Here is a 27,231-nt window from a genome sequence, read left to right as displayed (position 1 = left end):
TGTGCGTGTAAGTCTGAGTGTGAGTGAGTGTGAGTGTGCGTGTAAGTCTGAGTGTGAGTCTGAGTGTGAGTGAGTGTGAGTGTGCGTGTAAGTCTGAGTGTGAGTGTGCGTGTAAGTCTGAGTGTGAGTCTGAGTGTGAGTCTGAGTGTGAGTCTGTGTGTGAGTCTGTGTGTGAGTCTGTGTGTGAGTCTGTGTGTGAGTCTGTGTGTGAGTCTGTGTGTGAGTCTGTGTGTGAGTCTGCGTCTGAGTGTGAGTGGCGGCCAATCCGTGCGGGGGGGTCGGATCCGAGGCGAGGCGAGCGGCCAATCCATGTGGGGGAGAAGCCGACGCAAGGCGAGCGGCCAATCCGTGCGGGGGGCGGGGCCATGGCGAGCCCAGCGGCCAATCAGCTTTGTGTCACCGTAAGGACACTTAGTGTCACCGTAAGGACACAATTTTGGAGCATGACAGACAGACAGACAGACAGACAGAATAAGGCAATTATATATATAGATATATATATATATATACACACACATTACATCAAGTGTGTGTACATTATATATATTTATATATATATATATATATATATATATATATATATATATGTGTGTTATGTTTTTTGCAGTTTTTCAACATAAAAGCTATTCTAGAAAAAAAAAAAAAAAGTTTGCAGCGCTGCACACTGACGGCTATGGCTTTTTTATTTTTCTGCTGATGGTTCTATGGTGGCTTGTGTTTTGCGGAACAAGATGGCACTTTTAGCGGTACCAATTTATTTACATGTGTCTGCGTTTTATTCACTTTATTTTTTTATTTTTTTCAGCTGTATAATGAAAAGACAGATTTTGTTTTTGTCTTTTTTGCAGTGTTCACTGAAGAGGTTAACTTGTGACAGTTTTATAGATTTGGTTGTTACGGATGTGATGATACGAAATGTGTGGGGGGTTTTGTTACATAAATTAGTACAATAATTATGCCATTTTTTTTGTTCTGTATTTTCAGGAGTTTTTCTTGTATAATTTTTATCATTTTTTTTTTCAAGTTTCTTTTGTCTTTACTGTACTTTTTATAGGACATCACTTTTTGTCACTCTGGTCACTGATCTAATCCACTGCAATGTACGATCACTGCAGTGTACACACAAGGCTAATCACTATTAGGCTACATGCGCACGCTGCTTTTTTCCTGCTTTTTTGGCTGCAGTTTTGTCAGCAGAACTTTCTGACATTTGACTTCCCAGCAAAGTCTATGAGAAGTCAGATTTGCGCACGTTGCAGTTTATTTGTCAGCGGTTTTTTTGTCAAAAGTTTGTGACAAAAAAAATGCATGTATGTTCATTCTTCCTGCGTTTTTGTCAACATTTGTCACCCATTGAAATCAATGAGGGCATCAAAAACGCAGGAAAAATGCATGCTAATCACAAGTGGTGCATTTTACCTGCCTTTTACCTGCGTTTTTGCTAGCAAAAACGCAGGTGATTTGTCAGGAAGTGAGGTCAGGCAAGTGGTCCCGTCCCGTCCTCCACCTGTTCCCCCGAAGTACCGCTGTCCCCAGCATGCACGCACAGGGGAGATGATGTGGAGGACGGGGACTATCAGCAGCGGCGGCAGCGAGAGGGGGATGGACATTGGCAGCTGAAAACATTGATTTTTCCCTCTCGCTGCCGCTGATAGTCCCGTCCTTCACGTGTTCCCCGAAGTACCACTGTCCCCAGCGTGCACGCCCAGGGGAGATGATGTGGAGGACGGGACTATCAGCAGCGGCGGCAGCGAGAGGGAAAAATCAATGTTTCAGCTGCCAACGTCCATCCCCCTCTCGCTGCCGCTGATAGTCCCGTCCTCCACGTGTTCCTTGAAGTACTGCTGTCCCCAGCGTGCACGCACAGGGGAGATGATGGACCCCTCTCACTGCCACCGCCGCTGAAAGTCCCGTCCTCCATGCTCCTGCCGGCTCCACGCTCCTGCCGGCTCCACGCTGTAGCGCGATCAGCTGAGCTGTCACTGAGGTTACTCGCGGCCACCGCTGGATTCAGCGGTGGCCGCGGGTAACCTCGGTGACAGCTCAGCTGATCGCGCGGCTGCCTTCATTAGCTGCATGGAGGTGACAGGAGCGGCTGTGTCTGCTGCTTCTCCGGTCACCTCCATGCAGCAGAGCTGGATGCGACGCTGGAGCATGCTGGATTACGCCGGACATGGAGGGCTTTGTTGGGGTTAATAAATTGGTAATGAGGGAATGTGTTTGTGTTTTTTTTATTTCTAATAAAGGATTTTTCGTGTGTGTGTGTTTATTTACTGTAATTTACAGAATAATCATGGAGGGTGTCTCATAGACGCCTGACATGATTAATCTAGGACTTATTGGCAGCTATGGGCTGCCATTAACTCCTTATTACCCCGATTTGCCAACGCACCAGGGCAAATCGGGAAGAGCCGGGTACAGTCCCAGAACTGTCGCATATAATGGATGTGGCCATTCTGGGCGGCTGCTGACTGATATTGTTAGGCTGGGGGGCTCCCCATAACGTGGAGCTCCCCATCCTGAGAATACCAGCCTTCAGCCGTATGGCTTTATCTGGCTGGCATTAAAATTGGGGGGGACCGCACGCCAGTTTTTTTTAATTATTTATTTATTTCTAATTTTTTTTTTCTTTCAATTCAACAAGCTTTATAGGCTTGTTTGAACTGAAAAATACATGAAACAATTGTTCACAAAACTACAGCCAAAAACGCGCCAAAAAAGCACCTACATTTTTTGTGACATTTCCAGGCTCTCTCTGACAAGGTGCAGTTTTGGCTGCAGTTTGTGAACACGAAAAAGAAGCAGCGTGCGCATGTAGCCTTATTGGCACACCTTCATTTTTTCATAGACTGTACAATATCTGGTTATTTCCAAAGTTCTATCCTCAGGATTTTATAATTAGTGTCCGCAGTAATACGACAATAAAACATTGTTCGTAACTTACCTGCTGCAATTTCACAGAAGAAACCAAATAAATCGCCTGTCCGGCAATAACGGTCCCTGATTAATCCTTGGTTTCACCCCTTCACATTGATGACGGCCTCGTTTCTTGTAGCCATTTATCAGCTTCTCGCTCTTCACTGGTATTTTCTCTCCCTTTGCGGTTTCTTCATGGTTGCTGGGCTCTTTTTTTTTTTTTTTTTTTTTTCTTTTTTTTTTCTTCCAATGTCAGATTTCCACTCACCCCCAAAGATTTTCCATGGGATGCATGGCTGCAGGACTCATTGCCGGCCATTGCTTCTTTTTCCACCGTCCCTGTGCACTTTTGGATGTTGCTTTGGATCATTCTCTTGCTGGAGGACACGTGATCATCACCTCAAACAAAGTTTTCTTACACTGGTCGGACATTTTGCTCTAAAATCTCCTGATTAATTCTCTGATTTCATGATTCGTGTGATACGGTCAAGTCCTCCAGTACCAGAAAAACAACCCCACAGCATTATGGATCCTCCACCATGCAGAACTGTGGGTAGGGTGTTCTTTTCCTTATAAGTTTCAAAGCACCATCTGTTGCTTTGTATTGCAAAAACGGTCTATTTTTGTTTCATCAGTCTACAGAACATTTTCCCAGAAGGATTGTGGTTTGTCTTTGGCAGAGATTAGTTGTGGGTTTTGTTTTTTTTTTTTTTTTGGGGTTTTTTTTTTTCTTTTTAAGTCTTTTCTTCAGCAATGGTTTCTTTCTTGGCCTTCGCCCGTAAGATTCTGCTTGGTTCAGTGTGTTTGTGTATGGTACTTGATGAAACCATGACACCGACTATTCCAGTTTGGCCTTCAGGTCTCTGGATGTTTGATGTGATATTTTTCCACCATTCGCACCAACCTTCAAAGCTCTCTCTCGTTGATTTTTCCTCTTTTTCCCCCACATCCAGGGAGGGTCTTGATGGTTCCATGCTTGGTAAAACACTGAAGTCATCATTCATTGGCTAATTCATGTCACATGGGCAGTGATAATGTATCACCGGTGATTCTCATGTGTGATTTCCCCCGGGTGAGTCACAATGTGCCTCCATAATAATGTCATGTACGGGGCTGATACAAGCGTCAGTGCAGATTCAGGGCTTTCTATTGTGTCCTCCATTGTTGTTGTTTTTTGTTAATTGTTGTTTATCATTTGCTCTTTTGTATATAACCCGAGCGCTCGATACAGAAATGCTGATATTCCACATTATATACTGAAGCGTCATGGGGGACAATAACCAGGAGCAGGACGGTGTGTCGTGTTGCACTCGCAGCATGGACACTTCGCCCCTCATGCATCTGGCATGGTGTGTGAGGCTTTCTGCAGGTGGATGACCCAGGGGCTGTCATGATGATGATCCACTTCAAACTCTAAGGATGGGGATTCTTTACAATGGTGCAGGGACTCTTGCCTCGGAGGGGACCTTCTGTGCCCTCGGAGGGGACCTTCTGTGCCCGCAATGTACCGGGTTGCTGGCCGCTGGTCCCCGCTGCAGTGGTGGAATTCTGCTGATTTTCTTGGTCGCCCAGGACTGGGGGCTTCTTCTGAGAGGGGTAATCTTTATTCCTACCAGATGTTGGGGCACTCGCTCGGTCCTCAGGCCGGGGTCCGCTCAGGTAGGTGGTCAGATCTTCTTGGTTCCGGCAATGAAGGCTGGATATTTATTGCTCCTGTGGTTGGAGATGTGGTTGGTACGGGTTTAGCGTGACGCCTCATTTTTGAGGTTTATTGAAGATTAAATCCCATCACCTTTTTCCCGCGTGACGGCATTATTTCCTCCTCTTTCCCGCGTGACGGCATTATTTCCTCCTCTTTCCCGTGTGACGGCATTATTTCCTCCTCTTTCCCGTGTGAGGGCATTATTTCCTCCTTTTTCCCGCGTGACGGCATTATTTCCTCCTTTTTCCCGCGTGACGGCATTATTTCCTCCTTTTTCCCGCGTGACGGCATTATTTCCTCCTTTTTCCCGCGTGACGGCATTATTTCCTCCTTTTTCCCGCGTGACGGCATTATTTGTAATCCGGTTATTCCAGGCTGATGGAGGAGTTTTCCACTTGAGAATGAATTCTTGGAAGTCTTCTGGGAACACCTTGGCGGGAGGTCGGGCTGATCCTTCTCCAGCTGGAGCGCGAGGCCACAGTCCCCGTACAGTCACACATGAGGGCATCTATCTAAAAGCTACAATTTGGCGAAAACTGGGTCTTGTAACCGGAGAATGATTCTTCAGAAAGAGAGAAGAATCGCGGTTCTGCAGTGACCAAACTCCAGACCTCGGCCCAAAAGAAACCGTGAGACCTCAAGAGACCCGGGCAGAAGCCAAACGCTCACAAACCGCGATGATCGGAAGCGATGATTTATCGAAGAGCGGCCAAAATCCTCCAGAACCAAACGAGAGTCTGATAGTCCCCACCGGAAACTGTTAATGGGTGTCCGCTCTGCTACTGGAGCTGACTCCTGGGGTGTACTTAATTATTCCCACACTGCTTCTGCATTTTGACCTTGTTTTGTTAAATTAATAACGACTCTGTGTAATCCTTCATCTGATTTATTGGAGGTCGGATTCCCCTGATTTTTAATAACTGTAATGACCATAGAATTAACACGGTGTACTTACTTTTATCATTATTGTAGATGTAGAGCGCGGCCCCTGTGTGATGTGTATAGGGGGGAGGTAGTAATATAGAGAGTGGGCCCATGAGTTGTGTATGGGGGGGAGATATTATACAGTGGCATGTAAAAGTTTGTGCACCCCTGGTTATAATTAGTTATTGTGAACAGTAAAGCAGGTTGGAGATTAAATGATCTCTGAAAGGCTGAATGTTAGAGGACACATTTCCTGAATATTTTAGGCAAAAAAATATATGTACTCTTTTTATCTTTTACATTTTACAAATTACTAAAAGGAAAATGGGCAGATGTAAAAGTTTGTGCACCCTTGGAGATTTATGTGCTCAGATACCTTTGACCAAGGTCTCAGACCTTAATTATCCTGTTAGGATTATGGCTTCTTCACTATCATCGTTAGGAAAGGCCGGGAGATGCAGCTTTATAAAACCCGGCCTCCTCTAACCTTGTGCCAAAAACAGCAGCCATGGGTTCTTCTAAGCAGCTGCCTAGCACTCTGAAAATTACAAATGACGGTGGCCCAGAAATTAGGAAAAGGCTATAAGAAGATAGCAAAGCGTTTTCAAGTCGCCCTTTCCTCATTTTAGAAATGTAACTAAGAAATGGAGATTAAGATAAGGGCTGGAGGCCCAAGCAACATTTCTGTGAGAGCTGCTCGTAGGATTGTTAGAGGAACAGAGCCCCTGCATGACTGCAAAAGCCCTTCAGGAAGATTTAGCAGACTCTGGAGTTGTGATACATTGTTCTACTGTTCACAGACACCTGCACAAATCTGGCCATCATGGAAGAGTCATCAGAATAAAACCTCTCCTGGGTCCTCACCATAAAATTCAGCATCAGGAGTCTGCAAAAGAACAGCTAGACAAGCCTGAGGCATTGTGGAAACAAGTCCTGTGGACCGATGAGGTTAAACTACAACTCTGGCCACAATGATCAAAAAGGGCAGAGAATTTCAGGAAAAGAATATCTCGCCAACCATTAAGCATGCGGGTGGATCAATCATGCTTTGGAGTTATGCTCCAGCCAATGACACTGGGAACATTTCACAGGTAGAGGGAAGAATGGATTCAATGAACAAGTTCTTCATGCAAATATAACACGATCTGTAAAAAAGCTGAAGAAGAAAGGAGGAAAGAGGATGGCTTCTACAAATGGATAAAGATCCTAAATGCACGTCAAAATCTACAATCGACTTCCTCAAAAGGCGCAAGCTGAAGGTTTTACATTGGCCTCACAGTCCCCTGATCTGAACATCATTGAAAATCTGTGGCTAGAAGAAATCAGTGCACGCAAGACGAGCCAGGAATCTCACAGAACTGGAAGACGTCTCCAAGGAAGAGCAGTGCATGCAAGACGAGCCAGGAATCTCACAGAACTGGAAGACTTCTCCAAGGAAGAACAGTGCATGCAAGATGAGCCAGGAATCTCACAGAACTGGAAACTTCTCCAAGGAAGAGCAGTGCATGCAAGACGAGCCAGGAATCTCACAGAACTGGAAACTTCTCCAAGGAAGAGCAGTGCATGCAAGACGAGCCAGGAATCTCACAGAACTGGAAACTTCTCCAAGGAAGAGCAGTGCATGCAAGACGAGCCAGGAATCTCACAGAACTGGAAACTTCTCCAAGGAAGAGTAGTGCATGCAAGACGAGCCAGGACTCTCACAGAACTGGAGATATCTCCAAGGAAGAGCAGTGCACGCAAGACGAGCCAGGAATCTCACAGAACTGGAGATATCTCCAAGGAAGAATAGAGAAAAATCCCTCTCAAAAAATGAAGGACCCGTGGCTGCTAAATAATCACTTACAAGTTGTGATACGTGGCAAAGGGGGTGATAGTAGGTTCTAACCATGCAGGGTGCCCAAACTTTTTCATTGGCCCAGGTTCCTTTCATTTAAAAATTTAGAAGATTAATTCCCCCCCCCCCAAATCCAAAGGGAATGTGTCCTCTGTAACTTTTTGCCTTTTTAAAGATCATTTCATCTTCAACTTGCCTAAATGTTCACAAAAACAGTAATTTTGACCAGGGGTGCACAAACTTTTACATGCCACTGTAGCTAATATTGACTATTGGGATCTGAGGGGGGGGGACTTATGTCTACAGTATTATTGGGGGGGGGGTAGAGCACTATACAGAGTGGACCTCTATCTGATATGTACGGACGTCTGTAGTGTCCAGTGCTTGCTGCACTGTTACATTGTAACGCTGTGCTGCTGTGCTTACCTGGCTCTCTCTGCGCACTGCGGGGTGAGCGGACGGCCCATGCTCTCCGGAATCCAGCCCAGAATGGCAGTAATGAGTCGGTCAGCCGGTCCTGGAGCTGGTCGAATAGTGAGGTAGACGGCCGGTCGCTGTGTGCCGCTGCCGCTGCGTCTCTTTGTGCAGATTCCAGGAGTTCCGGGGACAACTGGACACAAAAACAAGAGGAGGGTTGTATTGTATAGCTAAGTATACAGCCCGCTAGCCCCAGACCCTGAGCGAGTGTGTGCAGTGACTACATCCCAGGAGAGGAGTTGACTCCAGAGATCCCAGACACCTTTCCCCAGCCCCATGATTTCTAGACCGCATATAGCAGCAGCTCCGGAGCTGAGCGGTGCGCAGCAATAGCTGCTCCTCATCACTACTCTCACTTTCCTGAGACTGCCGCTTGTTCAAACGCCCTAGTGATAACCGTGTAGAACAAGCACTGATGGACGACTAGTGTGTCCCAGAAGCTCAACCCTAGGACGAAGCTCCTGGATCGGAACTGTCACTCAAGGAGAAGTTCTCGCCCCCAGCAACCAAGAGGTAAGGAGACTGAAGGGCAGTGAGCTGCTCACGAGACCACTGGAGAATACCCCTTTAAAGGGAACCTGTCATGTGCAAAACTATTATTTACTATTTAGGAAGAAAATTAACTTACAGACTAGTGCGCAACGACTGTAGCCGCTGTGGGCATGACGTCACCAATGTTGCGGGGGCAATATGGACGTTGCCCTCGTTTGGGTGGGCACTGGCAGGCTATGCAGCTGGCGGTATTACACAGGTCTGTGGCCTACTCTCATCCCTTGTCTCCTCACCAGCTCGCGGGTGTTGGGACTTCTTACCTGCAGCCCCGAAGTCTCATGTAATAGGAGGAATCTCTCCCTGAGGACGAGCACCTTCCTCTTCAGGAGGCCGTGGTCCGGCATGGCGTGATGGGCATTCTTGTACTTTCGCAGCTCCAGGCAGCACAACAGGTTGTTCTCCAGTAGGGGGAGCCCTTCCTGAGGACCATGTGTCTGCAGATACTTCAGGAAATGTAGGATTTCTGGAGTCGGCCACCCCTGAGCTGCCATTCCAAGGGCTTGGTGGAAGGCGTCCACATCGTCTACACTTGGCTGCATCTGTGCTGGGTGATGGGCATCGCTCCTCCGGCCGTGGAGACGCTTTGTGGCCATTTTGGTGCTCAGCGCTAGTAAAATTGGCTCAAGTCTTGCCCAACCTTCATTATCCGACTGCTGTACTCCATAATCTTCCAGTCGTCCGGAGATTTCACCCCAGAACTTGTGAAATGAGACGTCGAGGAGCTCATTGAGGAGCCCCGTGACCCGTATGATGGACGAGTTGCTGATCGCACCCCTGGAGAGGTCACAGTGCAGATGTCTTCTCAGTTCTTGTAGTTGTGGATTCTGGAGAATGTCCAACTCTAGAACCTTCTGGATCAAAGACAACAAGTCCTGCTCACTCCTCGTGCTCTGAAGGGAATGCAGCATCTCCAGGGCCCTCAAGGTTTGTGGCTCCTCTGTCTCCTGGACTAGCTTCTTGTAGGCCTTATAGACCGCTCTGTGCTGAAGCATCTCCGGGGGGAGTGGACCGGGAACCAGAGAGGGGTCTTTCTTTCTCTTGACTTTCTTGCCGTCACCGTAGTGCAGATGCCAATGTCTGTTTTCCTTGTTGGACCTAAATAATACATAAAATTAACATCAACCTCAGACTTGAAGAATCGAAGACCTGGGGGAAAGGAGACAGGAAGCATCAGAGAGCCGGAGCATGGGAGATGGGAAGCATCGGAGTGGGGGAGCATGGGAGACCTGGGGCATTAGAGATGGAAAGCATCGGAGACCCGGAGCATGGGAGATGGGGAGCGTCAGAGACCTGGGACATTGGAGACAGCATCGAAGACCCGGGACATTGTAGACTGCATCGGAGACCCAGGGCATTGGAGATGGAAAGCATCGGAGACCCGGAGCATGGGAGATGGGGAGCGTCAGAGACCTGGGACATTGGAGACAGCATCGAAGACCCGGGACATTGTAGACTGCATCGGAGACCCAGGGCATTGGAGATGGAAAGCATCGGAGACCCGGAGCATGGGAGATGGGGAGCGTCAGAGACCTGGGACATTGGAGACAGCATCGAAGACCCGGGACATTGTAGACCGCATCGGAGACCTGGGACATTAGAGATGGGGAGCATTGGAGACCTGGGGCATTGGATATGGGAAGCATCGGAGACCCGGAGCATGGGAGATGGGAAGCATCGGACACCTGGGGCATTGGAGATGTGGAGCATCGGAGACCTGGAGCATGGGAGATGGGGAGCATGGGAGAGCCGGGGCATTGGAGATGGGAAGCATTGGAGACCTGCTTCATTGGAGATGGGAAGCATTGGAGACCTTGGGCATTGGAGATGTGGAGCATCGGAGACCTGGAGTATGGGAGATGGGGAGCATTGTAGACCCGGTCATCAGAGACCAGGACATCTATTCAGTAAGCATCGGAGATCAGAGGCACCGGAGACAGAAAGCATCAGAGACTCAGGGCATCGGAAACTGAAAGCATCGGAGACCTGGGACATCGAAGGTTCTGGGCATTGGAGATGGAATGCATCAGAGACCAGGACATGGGAGATGGGAAGCATTGGAGACCTGGGGCATCAGAGATGGGAAGCACTGGGGATGGGAAGCACCAGAGACCCAGGGTATTGGAGATGGCAAGCATCAAGGTTGGGAACCATCGAGGAAGTGAAACATCGGAGACCCGGAGCATGGGAGATAGGAAGCATTGGAGACCTGGGGCATTGGAGATGGGAAGCATCGGAGGTGGGTAGGATTGGAGGCTAGAAGCAGTGGAGACCATGAGTATCGGAGATGAGAAGCATTGGAGACCCTGGGCACTGGAAACGGAAAGCATTGGAGACCTATAGCTCCAGATATGGGAAGCATTAGAGACCTGGGGCACCAGAGACGGTAAGCATCGGAGATCAGGGCATCGGAGTCCTGGAGTATAAAAGGCGAAAAGCATCAGAGACCTGGGTCACCGAAGACGGGAAGCACCAGGAGATGTGAAACATCATAGACCCAGAGCATTAGCGCGAAGGGCATTGGAGACCTTGGGTAATAGAGATCTGAGGCCTATGGAATCGGAAGAATCAGAGACCTGGGGCATCAAAGGTAATATCCACCCTGTCCTGCGCAGATCTATCTATATTATGCCACTACCATCCACTCATGTCAATAAGCAGGGATTTATCATCTACAAGACCCCCTCTTCCTTCATACGAGTAGGTTGCCCCCGTATTAGTGGCTTCGGTCCCCGCGCACGCTGCTCCGGGAGCGTCCTACTCTTTAGAACTCGTTTTAGTGTTCTGTAATCGTAAACCGTGACGCTTCTCAATCACTGGATTGCAGGATCTGATCACAATGTAGAAATAAAGGGTTAACGTGACGGATGCTGCGTGCGTTTCACCGCGTTCTCCGCCATCTCGGAGCAGATTTACCTTTTCTGCTTTGTATTTTCCCCTCTCGTGGTCGAGGTTCCGTTCTCCTGGGACAGCGGGACACAGTGCCTGTAAGGATAAAGTAACCGCATTAGCTGAGGTGTTGTCACAGTGTGTCAGTACAGTTCATGCCATTGATAGTTTAGTGCACTGATCCACTGGGACAAACACTCAGCTGTAAGACCACGTCCAGGGGAGGATGTGACTGCAGATAATTAGTGGCTTTGTGTCCATGTCTCACCCCTGCGCCTCCCTCCTGATATTGGGGCTTGTGGCGGCCGCCCCCTGCCTATACAGGCACAGCATATCCCTGTGCTGTGCGGCTCGGAGGCTTCTGTGCTTACTCCAGATCGGAGGCTTGAATGTCCGTCTGTAATCTCACCCCACATCTCAGGTGTCCCCAGAGTGTGATTATATGGGAGTTACATCAGCGGAATTAACCCCTCTGTGCCTGAAAGCTGTGGTCAGCAGCGGCGATTACAGCAGCAGCGCCAGGATGGGACTTGTAGTGCCGCAGAATAACCCGCGCTGTGTCCGCTCTACATCAGGTGCAAATGACACTGCTCTGTTACATTTTAATATTTGTTCCTTTGTTTTATTTTTTTCCTTTGTTTTCGGGGGCCGGGTTTTATCTCAGTTGTTTTTGTTTTATTGTAATTTTCAGATTTTATTTTGGCCGCTTTCTTTTTTTTTACTTTTATGTTTTGTTTTTGGGGTTTTTGTACTTTGTTTTGTATTTTTTTTGCATATTATTTTTCAGGTTTTATTTTTCTTTTTTACTTTAAATTTTTTGTTTTGTTTTTTATTTTTACTTTATTTTAAGTCAAGTTGTATTTAATTTAATTTATTCTGTTGACAGGCCGGAGCGAAGCCCCAATCACTGACCCGGCTCAAATTACTCCTACCATTGTAGGGCCAGACTTCCTGGCCGCAGATCCCTACTGTGATCCCTACAGTGATCCCCTCTGTGGTACCTATGGTCTACTGTCATCACCTGGCCCCTACAGTGATCTCTCTCTACTGTGATCCCCTCTGTGGTCCCTACAGTAATCTCTCTCTACTGTGATCCCCGCTGTCGTACCTATGGTCTACTGTGATCTCGCTCTACTGTGATCCCCGCTGTCGTACCTATGGTCTATAGTGATCTCGCTCTACCGTGATCCCCTGCCTCGTCACTTACTTCAAGAATGTGGTGATGTCGTAATTCAGGAACCGTATCCATGGGTCTCGCAGAGCATCCAGGGCCAGGTGGTACGCAGACCCCAGATCCGCCAGTTGTATCCCACCTGATAAGTCGGAGCCCCCTGGGGCTGGGTCCCTGGGTTCATTCTGCTGGCCGTCACCTGGAAGATGAGATTGGCCGTCGGTGAGAGACGTTTTGCTCCGTTGCGGCCGCGTCGTGGAGGTTTCACCGTAGTCATCTGGGCTTCGCCCCCGGCCCGGGCCGCTGTGTGTTTCCTCCGTCCCCCATTCTCCGTTTTCATTAAGTTCTTGCCACAGAAGGAAAATCTGAACGGTCTTCGGAAGCTCAAACCTGAGAGTGAATTATGTGATAAGACCCAGCGGCCGCCCCCATCACCCATCCGGGGTCCCCATCACCCATCATGGGCCGCCATCACCTGTCCAGGACCCCCATCACCCGTCCAGGACCCCCATCACCCATCCGGGGCCCCCATCACCCGTCCGGGGTCCCCATCACCCGTCCGGGGCCCCCATCACCCATCCGGGGCCCCCAGCCCCCCCCGATGTCGCTGATACTCAGGGGGGGCTTCACCTGTGCAGATATTGCAGGAACGTGCCCCCGGCCGCAGCGTCGTGCTTCAGAGCTGGAATCATTCTGTCTGGTACCGAGGAACCAGATATCTAGAACAGGCGGAGGTCGATGGTGAGTCCTGCACCCACAATCATCCCGCGTATTATCTGAGGAGGGAGGACTGTACCGTATCGCTGCTCCTCATCTGATGGGCGGTGGAGGTGTCACCCGTGATGGGCGACAGATGGACGCCGACCTCCAGAGATGCTGAGCCCGGACCCGCGCTGTGAGGTGCTGGATGCCTGAAATCAACACGGTTTTATGTCAAATTAACAGAATCTGCGCAATCATTGGTCACTAGTATCAATAATAGAATGGGAAACTCACGAGATGGCGGAAGATCAAGATTGAGCAGACAAAAGCAATCAATCCCCACACACGATCCAATAACAGATCAGACAGGAGCAATCAATCCCTACACACGAGTCAATCACAGGTCAGACAGGAGCAATCAATCCCCACACATGATCCAATAACAGATCAGACAGGAGCAATCAATCCCCACACATGATCCAATAACAGATCAGACGGGAACAATCAATCCCCACACATGATCCAATAACAGATCAGACGGGAGCAATCAATCCCCACACATGATCCAATAACAGATCAGACGGGAGCAATCAATCCCCACACATGATCCAATAACAGATAAGACAGGAGCAATCAATCCCCACACATGATCCAATAACAGATCAGACGGGAACAATCAATCCCCACACACGATCCAATAACAGATCAGACAGGAGCAATCAATCCCCGCAGATGATCCATTCACAGATCAAACGGGCCCAAACATCATCCATTCACATATCAGATGTGTCCAATCAATCCCCGCAGATGATCCATTCACAGATCAAATGGGCCCAAACATCATCCATTCACAGATCAGATGTGTCCAATCAATCCCCGCATGTGAAACATTCACAGATCAAACATTAGCAATCCATCCCTGCACATGATCCATTTACAGATCAGACATGAGCAAACAATCCCCGCACATGATCTATTCATAGATTAGACGAGAGCAATCAATTCTAGCACGATTCATTCATACAAGTGAGACATGAGCAACCAACCCTCACACATGATCCATTCACAGATCAGACTGGAGCAATCAATCCCTGCACATATTCTGGCCTTTGTACAGGGGTCAGATAATCTCTTTTTGCCTCCGGTCACTGCTCTGTAAAGCAGCCTGTCCTATATTGATGAGTGAGCCTCTTCTCCGTACATGAAGGGGGGCCGGGTGATGGCGGCAGGCTCCACTTTCCTTCCTCAGTCGGGTGTGGTGCAATGTTCCTCCCCGGTCGGGGGGTGCGACACTTGCGTCTTCAGCGGCTCGTACGTCGCCGGTCACGGTCATACATGTGGTTGGGTAACACTTCACAAACTATTTGTTTTTAACATAAACTCCATCTTCTTTATTCAGCATTCAATAAGAGACATCTTCACAATACCCTTCCTAGGACAGACATGGCCGCTCTCCTCCTGCGCTGCCGCTCTTCTTTCGGGTACTCCTCTGGGTATTATCCCTCCAGCAGCCGAGTCTGAGTCCTGTGTTCCCCGTCTCTTGCCTCTGCGGCCTGCCGAGCCCGGGGGACACAATGGAGGAGACCTCCTGAGGGCTGGGCGCACCTGATACAGAGCCCGTTCTTCCAGGATCCCCTCTGCAGAACTCTGCACTCTCCTGGCCTGTCTGCCTAACACACGCTCTGCTCCTGCCTCTGTCTCCTAGGTTACCAGCTGTACCCACCTGTAGACTGCTGCTCCTGCACCCATCACTCACTCTCCTGCTCACACTAGATCTACCACTCACCCTCCTGTACACACTATATCCACCACTCACCCTCCTGCACACACTATATCCACCACTCACCCTCCTGTACACACTATAGCCACCACTCACCCTCCTGCACACACTATATCCTCCACTCACCCTCCTGCACACACTATATCCACCACTCACCCTCCTGCACACACTATATCCACCACTCACCCTCCTGCACACACTATATCCACCACTCACCCTCCTGCACACACTATATCCACCACTCACCCTCCTGCACACACTATATCCACCACTCACCCTCCTGTACACACTATATCCACCACTCACCCTCCTGCACATGCTATATCCACCACTCACCCTCCTGCACACACTATATCCACCACTCACCCTCCTGCACACACTATATCCACCACTCACCCTCCTGTACACACTATAGCCACCACTCACCCTCCTGCACACACTATATCCACCACTCACCCTCCTGTACACACTATATCCACCACTCACCCTCATGCACATGCTATATCCACCACTCACCCTCCTGCACACACTATATCCACCACTCACCCTCCTGCACACACTATATCCACCACTCACCCTCCTGCACACGCTATATCCACCACTCACCCTCCTGCACACACTATATCCACCACTCACCCTCCTGTACACACTATAGCCACCACTCACCCTCCTGCACACACTATATCCACCACTCACCCTCCTGCACACACTATATCCACCACTCACCCTCCTGCACACACTATATCCACCACTCACCCTCCTGCACACGCTATATCCACCACTCACCCTCCTGCACACGCTATATCCACCACTCACCCTCCTGCACACGCTATATCCACCACTCACCCTCCTGCACACGCTATATCCACCACTCACCCTCCTGTACACACTATATCCACCACTCACCCTCCTGTACACACTATATCCACCACTCACCCTCCTGTACACACTATATCCACCACTCACCCTCCTGTACACACTATATCCACCACTCACCCTCCTGCACACACTATATCCTCCACTCACCCTCCTTCACACACTATATCCACCACTCACCCTCCTGCACACACTATATCCACCACTCACCCTCCTGTACACACTATATCCACCACTCACCCTCCTGCACACACTATATCCACCACTCACCCTCCTGCACACACTATATCCACCACTCACCCTCCTGCACACACTATATCCTCCACTCACCCTCCTGCACACACTATATCCACCACTCACCCTCCTGCACACACTATATCCACCACTCACCCTCCTGCACACACTATATCCACCACTCACCCTCCTGCACACACTATCCACCACTCACCCTCCTGCACACACTATATCCTCCACTCACCCTCCTGCACACACTATATCCACCACTCACCCTCCTGCACACACTATATCCACCACTCACCCTCCTGCACACACTATATCCACCACTCACCCTCCTGTACACACTATATCCACCACTCACCCTCCTGCACACACTATATCCACCACTCACCCTCCTGCACACACTATATCCACCACTCACCCTCCTGCACACACTATATCCACCACTCACCCTCCTGCACACACTATATCCACCACTCACCCTCCTGCACACACTATATCCTCCACTCACCCTCCTTCACACACTATATCCACCACTCACCCTCCTGCACACACTATATCCACCACTCACCCTCCTGCACACACTATATCCACCACTCACCCTCCTGCACACACTATATCCACCACTCACCCTCCTGCACACACTATATCCACCACTCACCCTCCTGCACACACTATATCCACCACTCACCCTCCTGCACACACTATATCCACCACTCACCCTCCTGCACACACTATATCCACCACTCACCCTCCTGCACACACTATATCCACCACTCACCCTCCTGCACACACTATATCCACCACTCACCCTCCTGCACACACTATATCCACCACTCACCCTCCTGCACACACTATATCCACCACTCACCCTCCTGCACACACTATATCCACCACTCACCCTCCTGCACACACTATATCCACCACTCACCCTCCTGCACACACTATATCCACCACTCACCCTCCTGCACACACTATATCCACCACTCACCCTCCTGCACACACTATATCCACCACTCACCCTCCTGCACACACTATATCCACCACTCACCCTCCTGCTAACACACTATATCCACCACTCACCCTCCTGCACACACTATATCCACCACTCACCCTCCTGCACACACTATATCCACCACTCACCCTCCTGCACACACTATATCCACCACTCACCCTCCTGCACACACTATATCCACCACTCACCCTCCTGCACACACTATATCCACCACTCACCCTCCTGCTAACACACTATATCCACCACTCACCCTCCTGCTAACACACTATATCCACCACTCACCCTCCTGTACACACTATATCCACCACTCACCCTCCTGTACACACTATATCCACCACTCACCCTCCTGCTAACACACTATATCCACCACTCACCCTCCTGCTAACACACTATATCCACCACTCACCCTCCTGTACACACTATATCCACCACTCACCCTCCTGCACACACTATATCCACCACTCACCCTCCTGCACACACTATATCCACCACTCACCCTCCTGCACACACTATATCCACCACTCACCCTCCTGCACACACTATATCCACCACTCACCCTCCTGCACACACTATATCCACCACTCACCCTCCTGCACACACTATATCCACCACTCACCCTCCTGCACACACTATATCCACCACTCACCCTCCTGCACACACTATATCCACCACTCACCCTCCTGCACACACTATATCCTCCACTCACCCTCCTGTACACACTATATCCACCACTCACCCTCCTGTACACACTATATCCACCACTCACCCTCCTGTACACACTATATCCACCACTCACCCTCCTGCTAACACACTATATCCACCACTCACCCTCCTGCACACACTATATCCACCACTCACCCTCCTGCACACACTATATCCACCACTCACCCTCCTGCACACACTATATCCACCACTCACCCTCCTGCACACACTATATCCACCACTCACCCTCCTGCACACACTATTATTATTATTATTATTATTATTATTTATTTATAGAGCACCATTGATTCCATGGTGCTGTACATGAGAAGGGGGTTACATACAAAATACATGTACAAGTTACAGTAGACAGACTAGTACAGAGGGAAGAGGGCCCTGCCCTTGCGGGCTTACATTCTATAGGATTATGGGGAGGAGACAGTAGGTGGGGTGTAGGTGGGGCGGCAGCTCCGCACGGTGGTGGGGCGGCAGCTCCGCACGGTGGTGGGGCGGCAGCTCCGCACGGTGGTGGGGCGGCAGCTCCGCACGGTGGTGGGGCGGCAGCTCCGCACGGTGGTGGGGCAGTGAGGTCTATATCCACTATATCCACCACTCACCCTCCTGCACACACTATATCCACCACTCACCCTCCTGCACACACTATATCCTCCACTCACCCTCCTGTACACACTATATCCACCACTCACCCTCCTGTACACACTATATCCACCACTCACCCTCCTGCTAACACACTATATCCACCACTCACCCTCCTGCACACACTATATCCACCACTCACCCTCCTGCACACACTATATCCACCACTCACCCTCCTGCACACACTATATCCACCACTCACCCTCCTGCACACACTATATCCACCACTCACCCTCCTGCACACACTATATCCACCACTCACCCTCCTGCACACACTATATCCACCACTCACCCTCCTGCACACACTATATCCACCACTCACCCTCCTGCACACACTATATCCTCCACTCACCCTCCTGTACACACTATATCCACCACTCACCCTCCTGTACACACTATATCCACCACTCACCCTCCTGTACACACTATATCCACCACTCACCCTCCTGCTAACACACTATATCCACCACTCACCCTCCTGCACACACTATATCCACCACTCACCCTCCTGCACACACTATATCCACCACTCACCCTCCTGCACACACTATATCCACCACTCACCCTCCTGCACACACTATATCCACCACTCACCCTCCTGCACACACTATTATTATTATTATTATTATTATTATTTATTTATAGAGCACCATTGATTCCATGGTGCTGTACATGAGAAGGGGGTTACATACAAAATACATATACAAGTTACAGTAGACAGACTAGTACAGAGGGAAGAGGGCCCTGCCCTTGCGGGCTTACATTCTATAGGATTATGGGGAGGAGACAGTAGGTGGGGTGTAGGTGGGGCGGCAGCTCCGCACGGTGGTGGGGCGGCAGCTCCGCACGGTGGTGGGGCGGCAGCTCCGCACGGTGGTGGGGCGGCAGCTCCGCACGGTGGTGGGGCGGCAGCTCCGCACGGTGGTGGGGCGGCAGCTCCGCACGGTGGTGGGGCGGCAGCTCCGCACGGTGGTGGGGCAGTGAGGTCTATATCCACTATATCCACCACTCACCCTCCTGCACACACTATATCCACCACTCACCCTCCTGCACACACTATATCCTCCACTCACCCTCCTGTACACACTATATCCACCACTCACCCTCCTGTACACACTATATCCACCACTCACCCTCCTGCTAACACACTATATCCACCACTCACCCTCCTGCACACACTATATCCACCACTCACCCTCCTGCACACACTATATCCACCACTCACCCTCCTGCACACACTATATCCACCACTCACCCTCCTGCACACACTATATCCACCACTCACCCTCCTGCACACACTATATCCACCACTCACCCTCCTGCACACACTATATCCACCACTCACCCTCCTGCACACGTGGTCTCTACATTACTCTAACTCTTCTCTTAGCATAAAACCTTTTTATAGTTTACATAATGACAGTACAATATTTCCCTGTAATAACAGAGCTGACATATAATAATACTGCCCGGAGCCGCGCTATATACCACCGCACAGTCCTGACATACATTACACACTCAGATCTAACCAAGACACACTAGGATACACATATAGATATATAAGTCGGAGGGGGACAATCTGCCCACCTCCTCCGCACATACATGATGTCTGCGGTTCACCATAGACACTCAGCTGTATTAACCTCCCGTCACCTCCGGAGCTGCAGTCATTTCCGCAGCCGGTGCAGGATTCCTGCGTGTAGACCAGGCTGTAATTAGGATGATGGTTGCAGCTCTGGCTGTGACTGGAGCGGACGCCGTCACTGCTCATCCTGTGTGATCCATACCTGCCCGGCCGCCGTCTCAGCCGGTGGATGAGGAACCTCGGGATCCAGTAGGAGCGCAGGCGTCTGAGGGCGTCATACTGGGATCTCCGGAGGGCGGGATAGGAGGCGCCGCGGCTCTGCTGACACTGACGGATCTGCTCCTGGATAAGATGACAGACAGTCAGACCCCGCGCTGCCCTCAGCCGCCTTCTACCTGTATGGTAGCTCCAGAGCAGAACTCCTAAAGCAGCTGTCACTCACTGTGCACATTTCTAATAGATTTTCCGATCCAATTCACCTGTCAGCGAGTTGGAAAATTCTCACTGAAATTTAGAATTCCTGATACTTCTTACAGCTGAGGGTTTGTTACAGTCCAGACTGGTACATTGTAACAATCCCTCAGCGGCACCTCCTACACTGGGTGACAGCCGGTGACAGCCGCTCATGGCAGCCGTCAGTGACCTGCAAGAAGAGTCTGGACCCCAGACCACCAGGACAGGGTGATGATCGGATCCATAATACCCCGGAGATTATAGTCTCTTAGGCCTGTTTCACACATCAGTGAAAAACACAGATGTTTTTCACTAACGTGTAAAAAGCACATATGTCCCTCCGTGTTCCATGATTCACGACACACGTGGGTTGTCCATGTGCAATCCGTGATCTGTGCTCCATGATACGTGATTGCAGATGGACTTATACTCCCCTGTCCCTGCTCCTGCTGTCCGTGGCGCTGAACTCTCCGGCTCTGCTGTGTTTCCGCCCCTGCTGCAGCTACTTCCGGGTCGGCTGGTCCTGCATACATGAATATGCATGTCAGTAATTAGCCGGCTCTGAAGCAGCAGAGAGCAGAGGCCGGAGACGGCAGAGGCCGGAGACAGCAGAGGCCGGAGACAGCAGAGGCCGGAGACAGCGTCGCTGGAGACAGCAGAGGCCGGAGACAGCGTCGCTGGAGACAGCAGAGGCCGGAGACAGCGTCGCTGGAGACAGCAGAGGCCGGAGACAGCGTCGCTGGAGAAGGTGAGTATGAAAAGCTTTTTATTTTCGTTGTCCGTGTTTTTCTGGTACGTGTTTTATGGATCACACCATAGTGTAGTCCGTGGAACATCAGTGATGCCAGAAAAAAACGGAAATCACAGACAACGCATGTACGCCGCACAGAGACACGGTCAGTGAAAAATCACCGATGTGTGCGCAGACCCATTGATTATAATGGGTCTGCATATGTCCGTGATTCTGGTACATAGAAAAACTAGCACCTACATACCAGAATCACTGACGTGTGAAACAGGCCTAATGTGGTGACGGCGCCGCTCACCTGACTCTCCGGACTCAGGCAGAACTGGTATTTATTCTGGATGCTCCTGTGAAGAAACCGCAATATCACTGTTAATTCTAGTGTATAATGGCATCACTCCTGGCGGTGGTGTCAGGCGGGGTGTCATGCAGGGTGTCAGGCGGGAGTGTCAGGTGGGGGTGTCAGGCGGGGGTGTCAGGCGGGGGTGTGATGCGGGGTGTCAGGCAGGGTGTCAGGTGGGGGTGTCAGGCGGGGGTGTTAGGCGGGGGTGTGATGCGGGGTGTCAGGCAGGGTGTCAGGCAGGATGTCAGGTGGGGGTGTCAGGCGGTTTTGTCAGGCGGGGGTGTCAGGCGGGGGTGTCAGGCAGGGTGTCAGGCGGGGGTGTGATGCGGGGTGTCAGGCGGGGGTGTCAGGCAGGGTGTCAGGCGGGGGTGTCAGGCGGGGGTGTCAGGCAGGGTGTCAGGCGGGGGTGTCAGGTGGGGGTGTCAGGCGAGGGTGTCAGGTGGGGGTGTCAGGCGGGGGTGTCAGGCGGGGGTGTCAGGTGGGGGTGTCAGGCGGGGGTGTCAGGCGAGGGTGTCAGGCGGGGGTGTCAGGCGGGGTGTCAGGCAGGGTGTCAGGCGGGGGTGTCAGGCGGGGGTGTCAGGCGGGGTGTCAGGCAGGGGTGTCAGGCGGGGTGTCAGGTGGGTGTCAGGCGGGGGTGTCAGGCGGGGGTGTCAGGCGGGGGTGTCAGGTGGGGGTGTCAGGCGGGGGTGTCAGGCGAGGGTGTCAGGCGGGGGTGTCAGGCGAGGGTGTCAGGCGGGGTGTCAGGCAGGGTGTCAGGTGAGGGTGTCAGGCGGGGGTGTCAGGCGGGGGTGTCAGGCGGGGGGTGTCAGGCGGGGTGTCAGGCAGGGGTGTCAGGCGGGGTGTCAGGTGGGTGTCAGGCGGAGGTGTCAGGTGGGGGTGTCAGGAGGGGTGTCAGGCGGGGGTGACAGGCGGGGGTGTCAGGCGGGGGTGTCAGGCGGCCATTGTCCTCCCTGCCCACAATGTCACAGGACACGGCTGAGGAGGGAGCGCGGCAGTCACTACCTGAACAGGTGAACACACAGGAGCCGGGCGTCCTCAGGGCTGTGATTCACCTCGAGATCTGCAGACTTTTCCTTGAAGGCTTCACAGTCCATCCAGAAGTGGAAGACGTGGATCCCCTGCGTGTCCTGGAGGAAATGCACGAAGAGGCCCAGACCTTCCCTCTGCAAGGAGAAATCCGCATCACTGACCGCAAGCAAGAGCCACAGGCGACACCGAGACCCGAAACCGGGGGCCACAGGAAAGCGGCGGTCACTGAATACTGAGGACGGAGGAGACGGGCGGCCACTGAAAACTGAGGACGGAGGAGACGGGCGGTCACTGAATACTGAGGACGGAGGAGATGGGCGGTCACTGAATACTGAGGACGGAGGAGACAGGCGGTCACTGAATACTGAGGACGGAGGAGACGGGCGGCCACTGAAAACTGAGGACGGAGGAGACAGGCGGTCACTGAATACTGAGGACGGAGGAGACAGGCGGTCACTGAATACTGAGGACGGAGGAGACGGGCGGCCACTGAAAACTGAGGACGGAGGAGACGGGCGGTCACTGAATACTGAGGACGGAGGAAACGGGCGGTCACTGAATACTGAGGACGGAGGAGACAGGCGGTCACTGAATACTGAGGACGGAGGAGACGGGCGGCCACTGAAAACTGAGGACGGAGGAGACAGGCGGTCACTGAATACTGAGGATGGAGGAGACGAGCTGTCACTGAATACTGAGGACGGAGGAGACAGGCGGTCACTGAATACTGAGGACGGAGGAGACGGGCGGTCACTGAATACTGAGGACGGAGGAAACGGGCGGTCACTGAATACTGAGGACGGAGGAGACAGGCGGTCACTGAATACTGAGGACGGAGGAGACGGGCGGCCACTGAAAACTGAGGACGGAGGAGACAGGCGGTCACTGAATACTGAGGACGGAGGAGACAGGCGGTCACTGAATACTGAGGACGGAGGAGACGGGCGGCCACTGAAAACTGAGGACGGAGGAGACGGGCGGTCACTGAATACTGAGGACGGAGGAGACAGGCGGTCACTGAATACTGAGGACGGAGGAGACGGGCGGTCACTGAATACTGAGGACGGAGGAGACGGGCGGTCACTGAATACTGAGGATGGAGGAGACGGGCGGTCACTGAATACTGAGGACGGAGGAGACGGGCGGTCACTGAATACTGAGGACGGAGGAGACGGGCGGTCACTGAATACTGAGGACGGAGGAGACGGGCGGTCACTGAATACTGAGGATGGATGAGACGGGTGGTCACTGAATACTGAGGATGGATGAGACGGGCGGTCAGTGAATACTGAGGACAGAGGAGACGGGCGGTCACTGAATACTGAGGACGGAGGAGACGGGCGGTCACTGAATACTGAGGACGGAGGAGACAGACGATCACTGAATACTGAGGATGGAGGAGACGGGCGGTCACTGAATACTGAGGATGGAGGAGACGGGCGGTCACTGAATACTGTGGACGGAGGAGACGGACGGTCACTGAATACTGAGGACGGAGGAGACGGGCGGTCACTGAATACTGAGGATGGAGGAGACGGGCGGTCACTGAATACTGAGGACGGAGGAGACGGGCGGTCACTGAGTGGATTTACATTTCTCATTCCTCGGTCTCTTTGTATTTGTTACTAATGGCGCATTATCATTTCTATGTCGGACATTTCTGACTTTGTGGCTGTTCTCGCTCCTGTATATCCTCTTGCCCGGTCCTGTATAATATATATCCTCTTGCCCAGTCCTGTATATCCTCTTGCCCGGTCCTGTATATCCTCTGGCCCAGTCCTGTATATCCTCTTGCCCGGTCCTGTATATCCTCTTGCCCAGTCCTGTATATCCTCTTGCCCGGTCCTGTATATCCTCTGGCCCAGTCCTGTATATCCTCTGGCCCGGTCCTGTATAATATATACATTGTATATCCTCTTGCCCAGTCCTGTATATCCTCTGGCCCGGTCCTGTATATCCTCTGGCCCAGTCCTGTATAATATATACATTGTATATCCTCTGGCCCAGTCCTGTATAATATATACATTGTATATCCTCTTGCCCGGTCCTGTATATCCTCTGGCCCAGTCCTGTATAATATATATCCTGTATATCCTCTGGCCCGGTCCTGTATAATATATATCCTGTATATCCTCTGGCCCGGTCCTGTATAATATATATCCTGTATATCCTCTTGCCCAGTCCTGTATATCCTCTGGCCCAGTCCTGTATATCCTCTGGCCCGGTCCTGTATATCCTCTGGCCCGGTCCTGTATATCCTCTGGCCCGGTCCTGTATATCCTTTGGCCCGGTCCTGTATAATATATATCCTGTATATCCTCTCTATATCATACTTCCTAGGGCCCTGCACTGGTTGGAGCGATGGCCGAGGCCAGAGGTCAGGGGTTATGACCTCACCGAGCTCAGAGCCTCCTCCTTCAGCTGCTGCAGCGCAGACATGGTCAGATTGTGCTGCCTCACAAAGTTCTCCTCCTCGGCGGTGACGCTCAGGTCCTCGGGGTCCGTCCAGCCCGTCCCCCGCTCTCCGCCACTCCAGGCCGCACTCCCAGGATCTCTATAAGGAGATTGTAGTGAGGATTATACAGTGGAGAATGAGGAAGAGCACAGTGACCCGCACCTGACGTGCGTCCGGTCTCCAGCGCAGGCGGCGGCCTCCGTGCGGAGCTGTAATCCTGCAGACGCCGGGCAGCTGGGATCTGTCAGTGAGCAACGAAAACGCCATAATATATAAATGTGTCCAATCAGAACAATACATAATGTAGAAGAGAGGGAGGAGGGGGATGCATCTGCAGAATCTGTGTTTAAGATGAGGGGGTGCAGCTGCAATGTCTGTGTATGGGACTGCATGTTGTCAGCTGGAGGATGAGCATGCAGCAGCAACTGCAAAAGAATACTCGGGGAGGGGGATGCCACTGCGCTGTCTGTATCTGTGTGCTGTGAGAGGGGAGGAGGGGGATGCAGCTGCAGTGTTTGTATCTGTGTGCTGTGAGAGGGGAGGAGGGGGATGCAGCTGCAGTGTTTGTATCTGTGTGCTGTGAGAGGAGAGGAGGTGGATGCAGCTGCAGTGTCTGTATCTGTGTGCTGTGAGAGGGGAGGAGGGGGATGCAGCTTCAGTGTTTGTATCTGTGTGCTGTGAGAGGGGAGGAGGGGGATGCAGCTGCAGTGTCTGTATCTGTGTGCTGTGAGAGGGGAGGAGGGGAATGCAGCTGCAGTGTTTGTATCTGTGCTGTGAGAAGGGAGGAGGGGGATGCAGCTGCAGTGTTTGTATCTGTGCTGTGAGAGGGGAGGAGGGGGATGCAGCTGCAGTGTTTGTATCTGTGTGCTGTGAGGAGGGGAATGCAGCTGCAGTGTTTGTATCTGTGTGCTGTGAGAGGGGAGGAGGGGGGATGCAGCTGCAGTGTCTGTATCTGTGTGCTGTGAGAGGGGAGGAGGGGGATGCAGCTGCAGTGTTTGTATCTGTGCTGTGAGAAGGGAGGAGGGGGATGCAGCTGCAGTGTTTGTATCTGTGTGCTGTGAGAAGGGAGGAGGGGGGTGCAGCTGCAGTGTTTGTATCTGTGTGCTGTGAGAGGGGAGGAGGGGGATTCAGCTGCAGTGTCTGTATCTATGTGCTGTGAGAGGGAAGGAGGGGGATGCAGCTGCAGTGTTTGTATCTGTGTGCTGTGAGAGGGGAGGAGGGGGGTGCAGCTGCAGTGTTTGTATCTGTGTGCTGTGAGAAGGGAGGAGGGGGATGCAGCTGCAGTGTTTGTATCTGTGTGCTGTGAGAGGGGAGGAGGAGGATGCAGCTGCAGTGTCTGTATCTGTGTGCTGTGAGAGGAGAGGAGGGGGATGCAGCTGCAGTCTTTGTATCTGTGTGCTGTGAGAGGGGAGGAGGGGGATGCAGCTGCAGTGTCTGTATCTGTGCTGTGAGAGGGGAGGAGGGGGGTGCAGCTGCAGTGTTTGTATCTGTGTGCTGTGAGAGGGGAGGAGGGGGATGCAGCTGCAGTCTTTGTATCTGTGTGCTGTGAGAGGGGAGGAGGGGGTATAGCTGCAGTGTCTGTATCTGTGTGCTGTGAGAAGGGAGGAGGGGGGTGCAGCTGCAGTGTTTGTATCTGTGTGCTGTGAGAAGGGAGGAGGGGGGTGCAGCTGCAGTGTTTGTATCTGTGTGCTGTGAGAGGGGAGGAGGGGGATGCAGCTGCAGTGTCTGTATCTGTGTGCTGTGAGAGGGAAGGAGGGGGATGCAGCTGCAGTGTTTGTATCTGTGTGCTGTGAGAGGGGAGGAGGGGGGTGCAGCTGCAGTGTTTGTATCTGTGTGCTGTGAGAGGGGAGGAGGGGGGTGCAGCTGCAGTGTTTGTATCTGTGTGCTGTGAGAGGGGAGGAGGGGGATGCAGCTGCAGTGTCTGTATCTGTGTGCTGTGAGAGGGGAGGAGGGGGATGCAGCTGCAGTGTCTGTATCTGTGTGCTGTGAGAGGGGAGGAGGGGGATGCAGCTGCAGTGTTTGTATCTGTGTGCTGTGAGAGGGGAGGAGGGGGATGCAGCTGCAGTGTTTGTATCTGTGTGCTGTGAGAGGGGAGGAGGGGGATGCAGCTGCAGTGTTTGTATCTGTGCTGTGAGAGGGGAGGAGGGGGATGCAGCTGCAGTGTTTGTATCTGTGCTGTGAGAGGAG

General features: G+C 51.8%; 1 protein-coding gene across 1 annotated transcript in view; it reads right to left on the bottom strand.

Annotated features, from left to right (window-relative positions):
• Nucleotides 1-25,050, bottom strand: part of LOC142295874 (uncharacterized) — a 34,365-nt gene extending 9,315 nt beyond the window's left edge. Inside the window, exons 1-10 of the mRNA XM_075338975.1 lie at nt 24,987-25,050; nt 22,563-22,723; nt 21,519-21,564; nt 20,222-20,361; nt 13,262-13,376; nt 13,096-13,184; nt 12,502-12,855; nt 11,322-11,390; nt 8,669-9,503; nt 7,806-7,989 (exon numbers count right to left, since the gene is read on the bottom strand). Of these exons, the coding sequence (XP_075195090.1) occupies nt 7,806-7,989; nt 8,669-9,503; nt 11,322-11,390; nt 12,502-12,855; nt 13,096-13,184; nt 13,262-13,376; nt 20,222-20,361; nt 21,519-21,564; nt 22,563-22,723; nt 24,987-25,028 (2,035 nt within the window). The 5' untranslated portion in view covers nt 25,029-25,050. The remainder of the gene's footprint in view (nt 1-7,805; nt 7,990-8,668; nt 9,504-11,321; nt 11,391-12,501; nt 12,856-13,095; nt 13,185-13,261; nt 13,377-20,221; nt 20,362-21,518; nt 21,565-22,562; nt 22,724-24,986) is intronic.
• Between the last annotated feature and the right edge of the window lie 2,181 nt (nt 25,051-27,231).

The sequence above is a fragment of the Anomaloglossus baeobatrachus genome, chromosome 3 (genome assembly GCF_048569485.1).
Source record: "Anomaloglossus baeobatrachus isolate aAnoBae1 chromosome 3, aAnoBae1.hap1, whole genome shotgun sequence".
Lineage (NCBI taxonomy): Eukaryota > Metazoa > Chordata > Amphibia > Anura > Aromobatidae > Anomaloglossus > Anomaloglossus baeobatrachus.
This window is presented reverse-complemented; position numbering and strand designations above follow the sequence as displayed.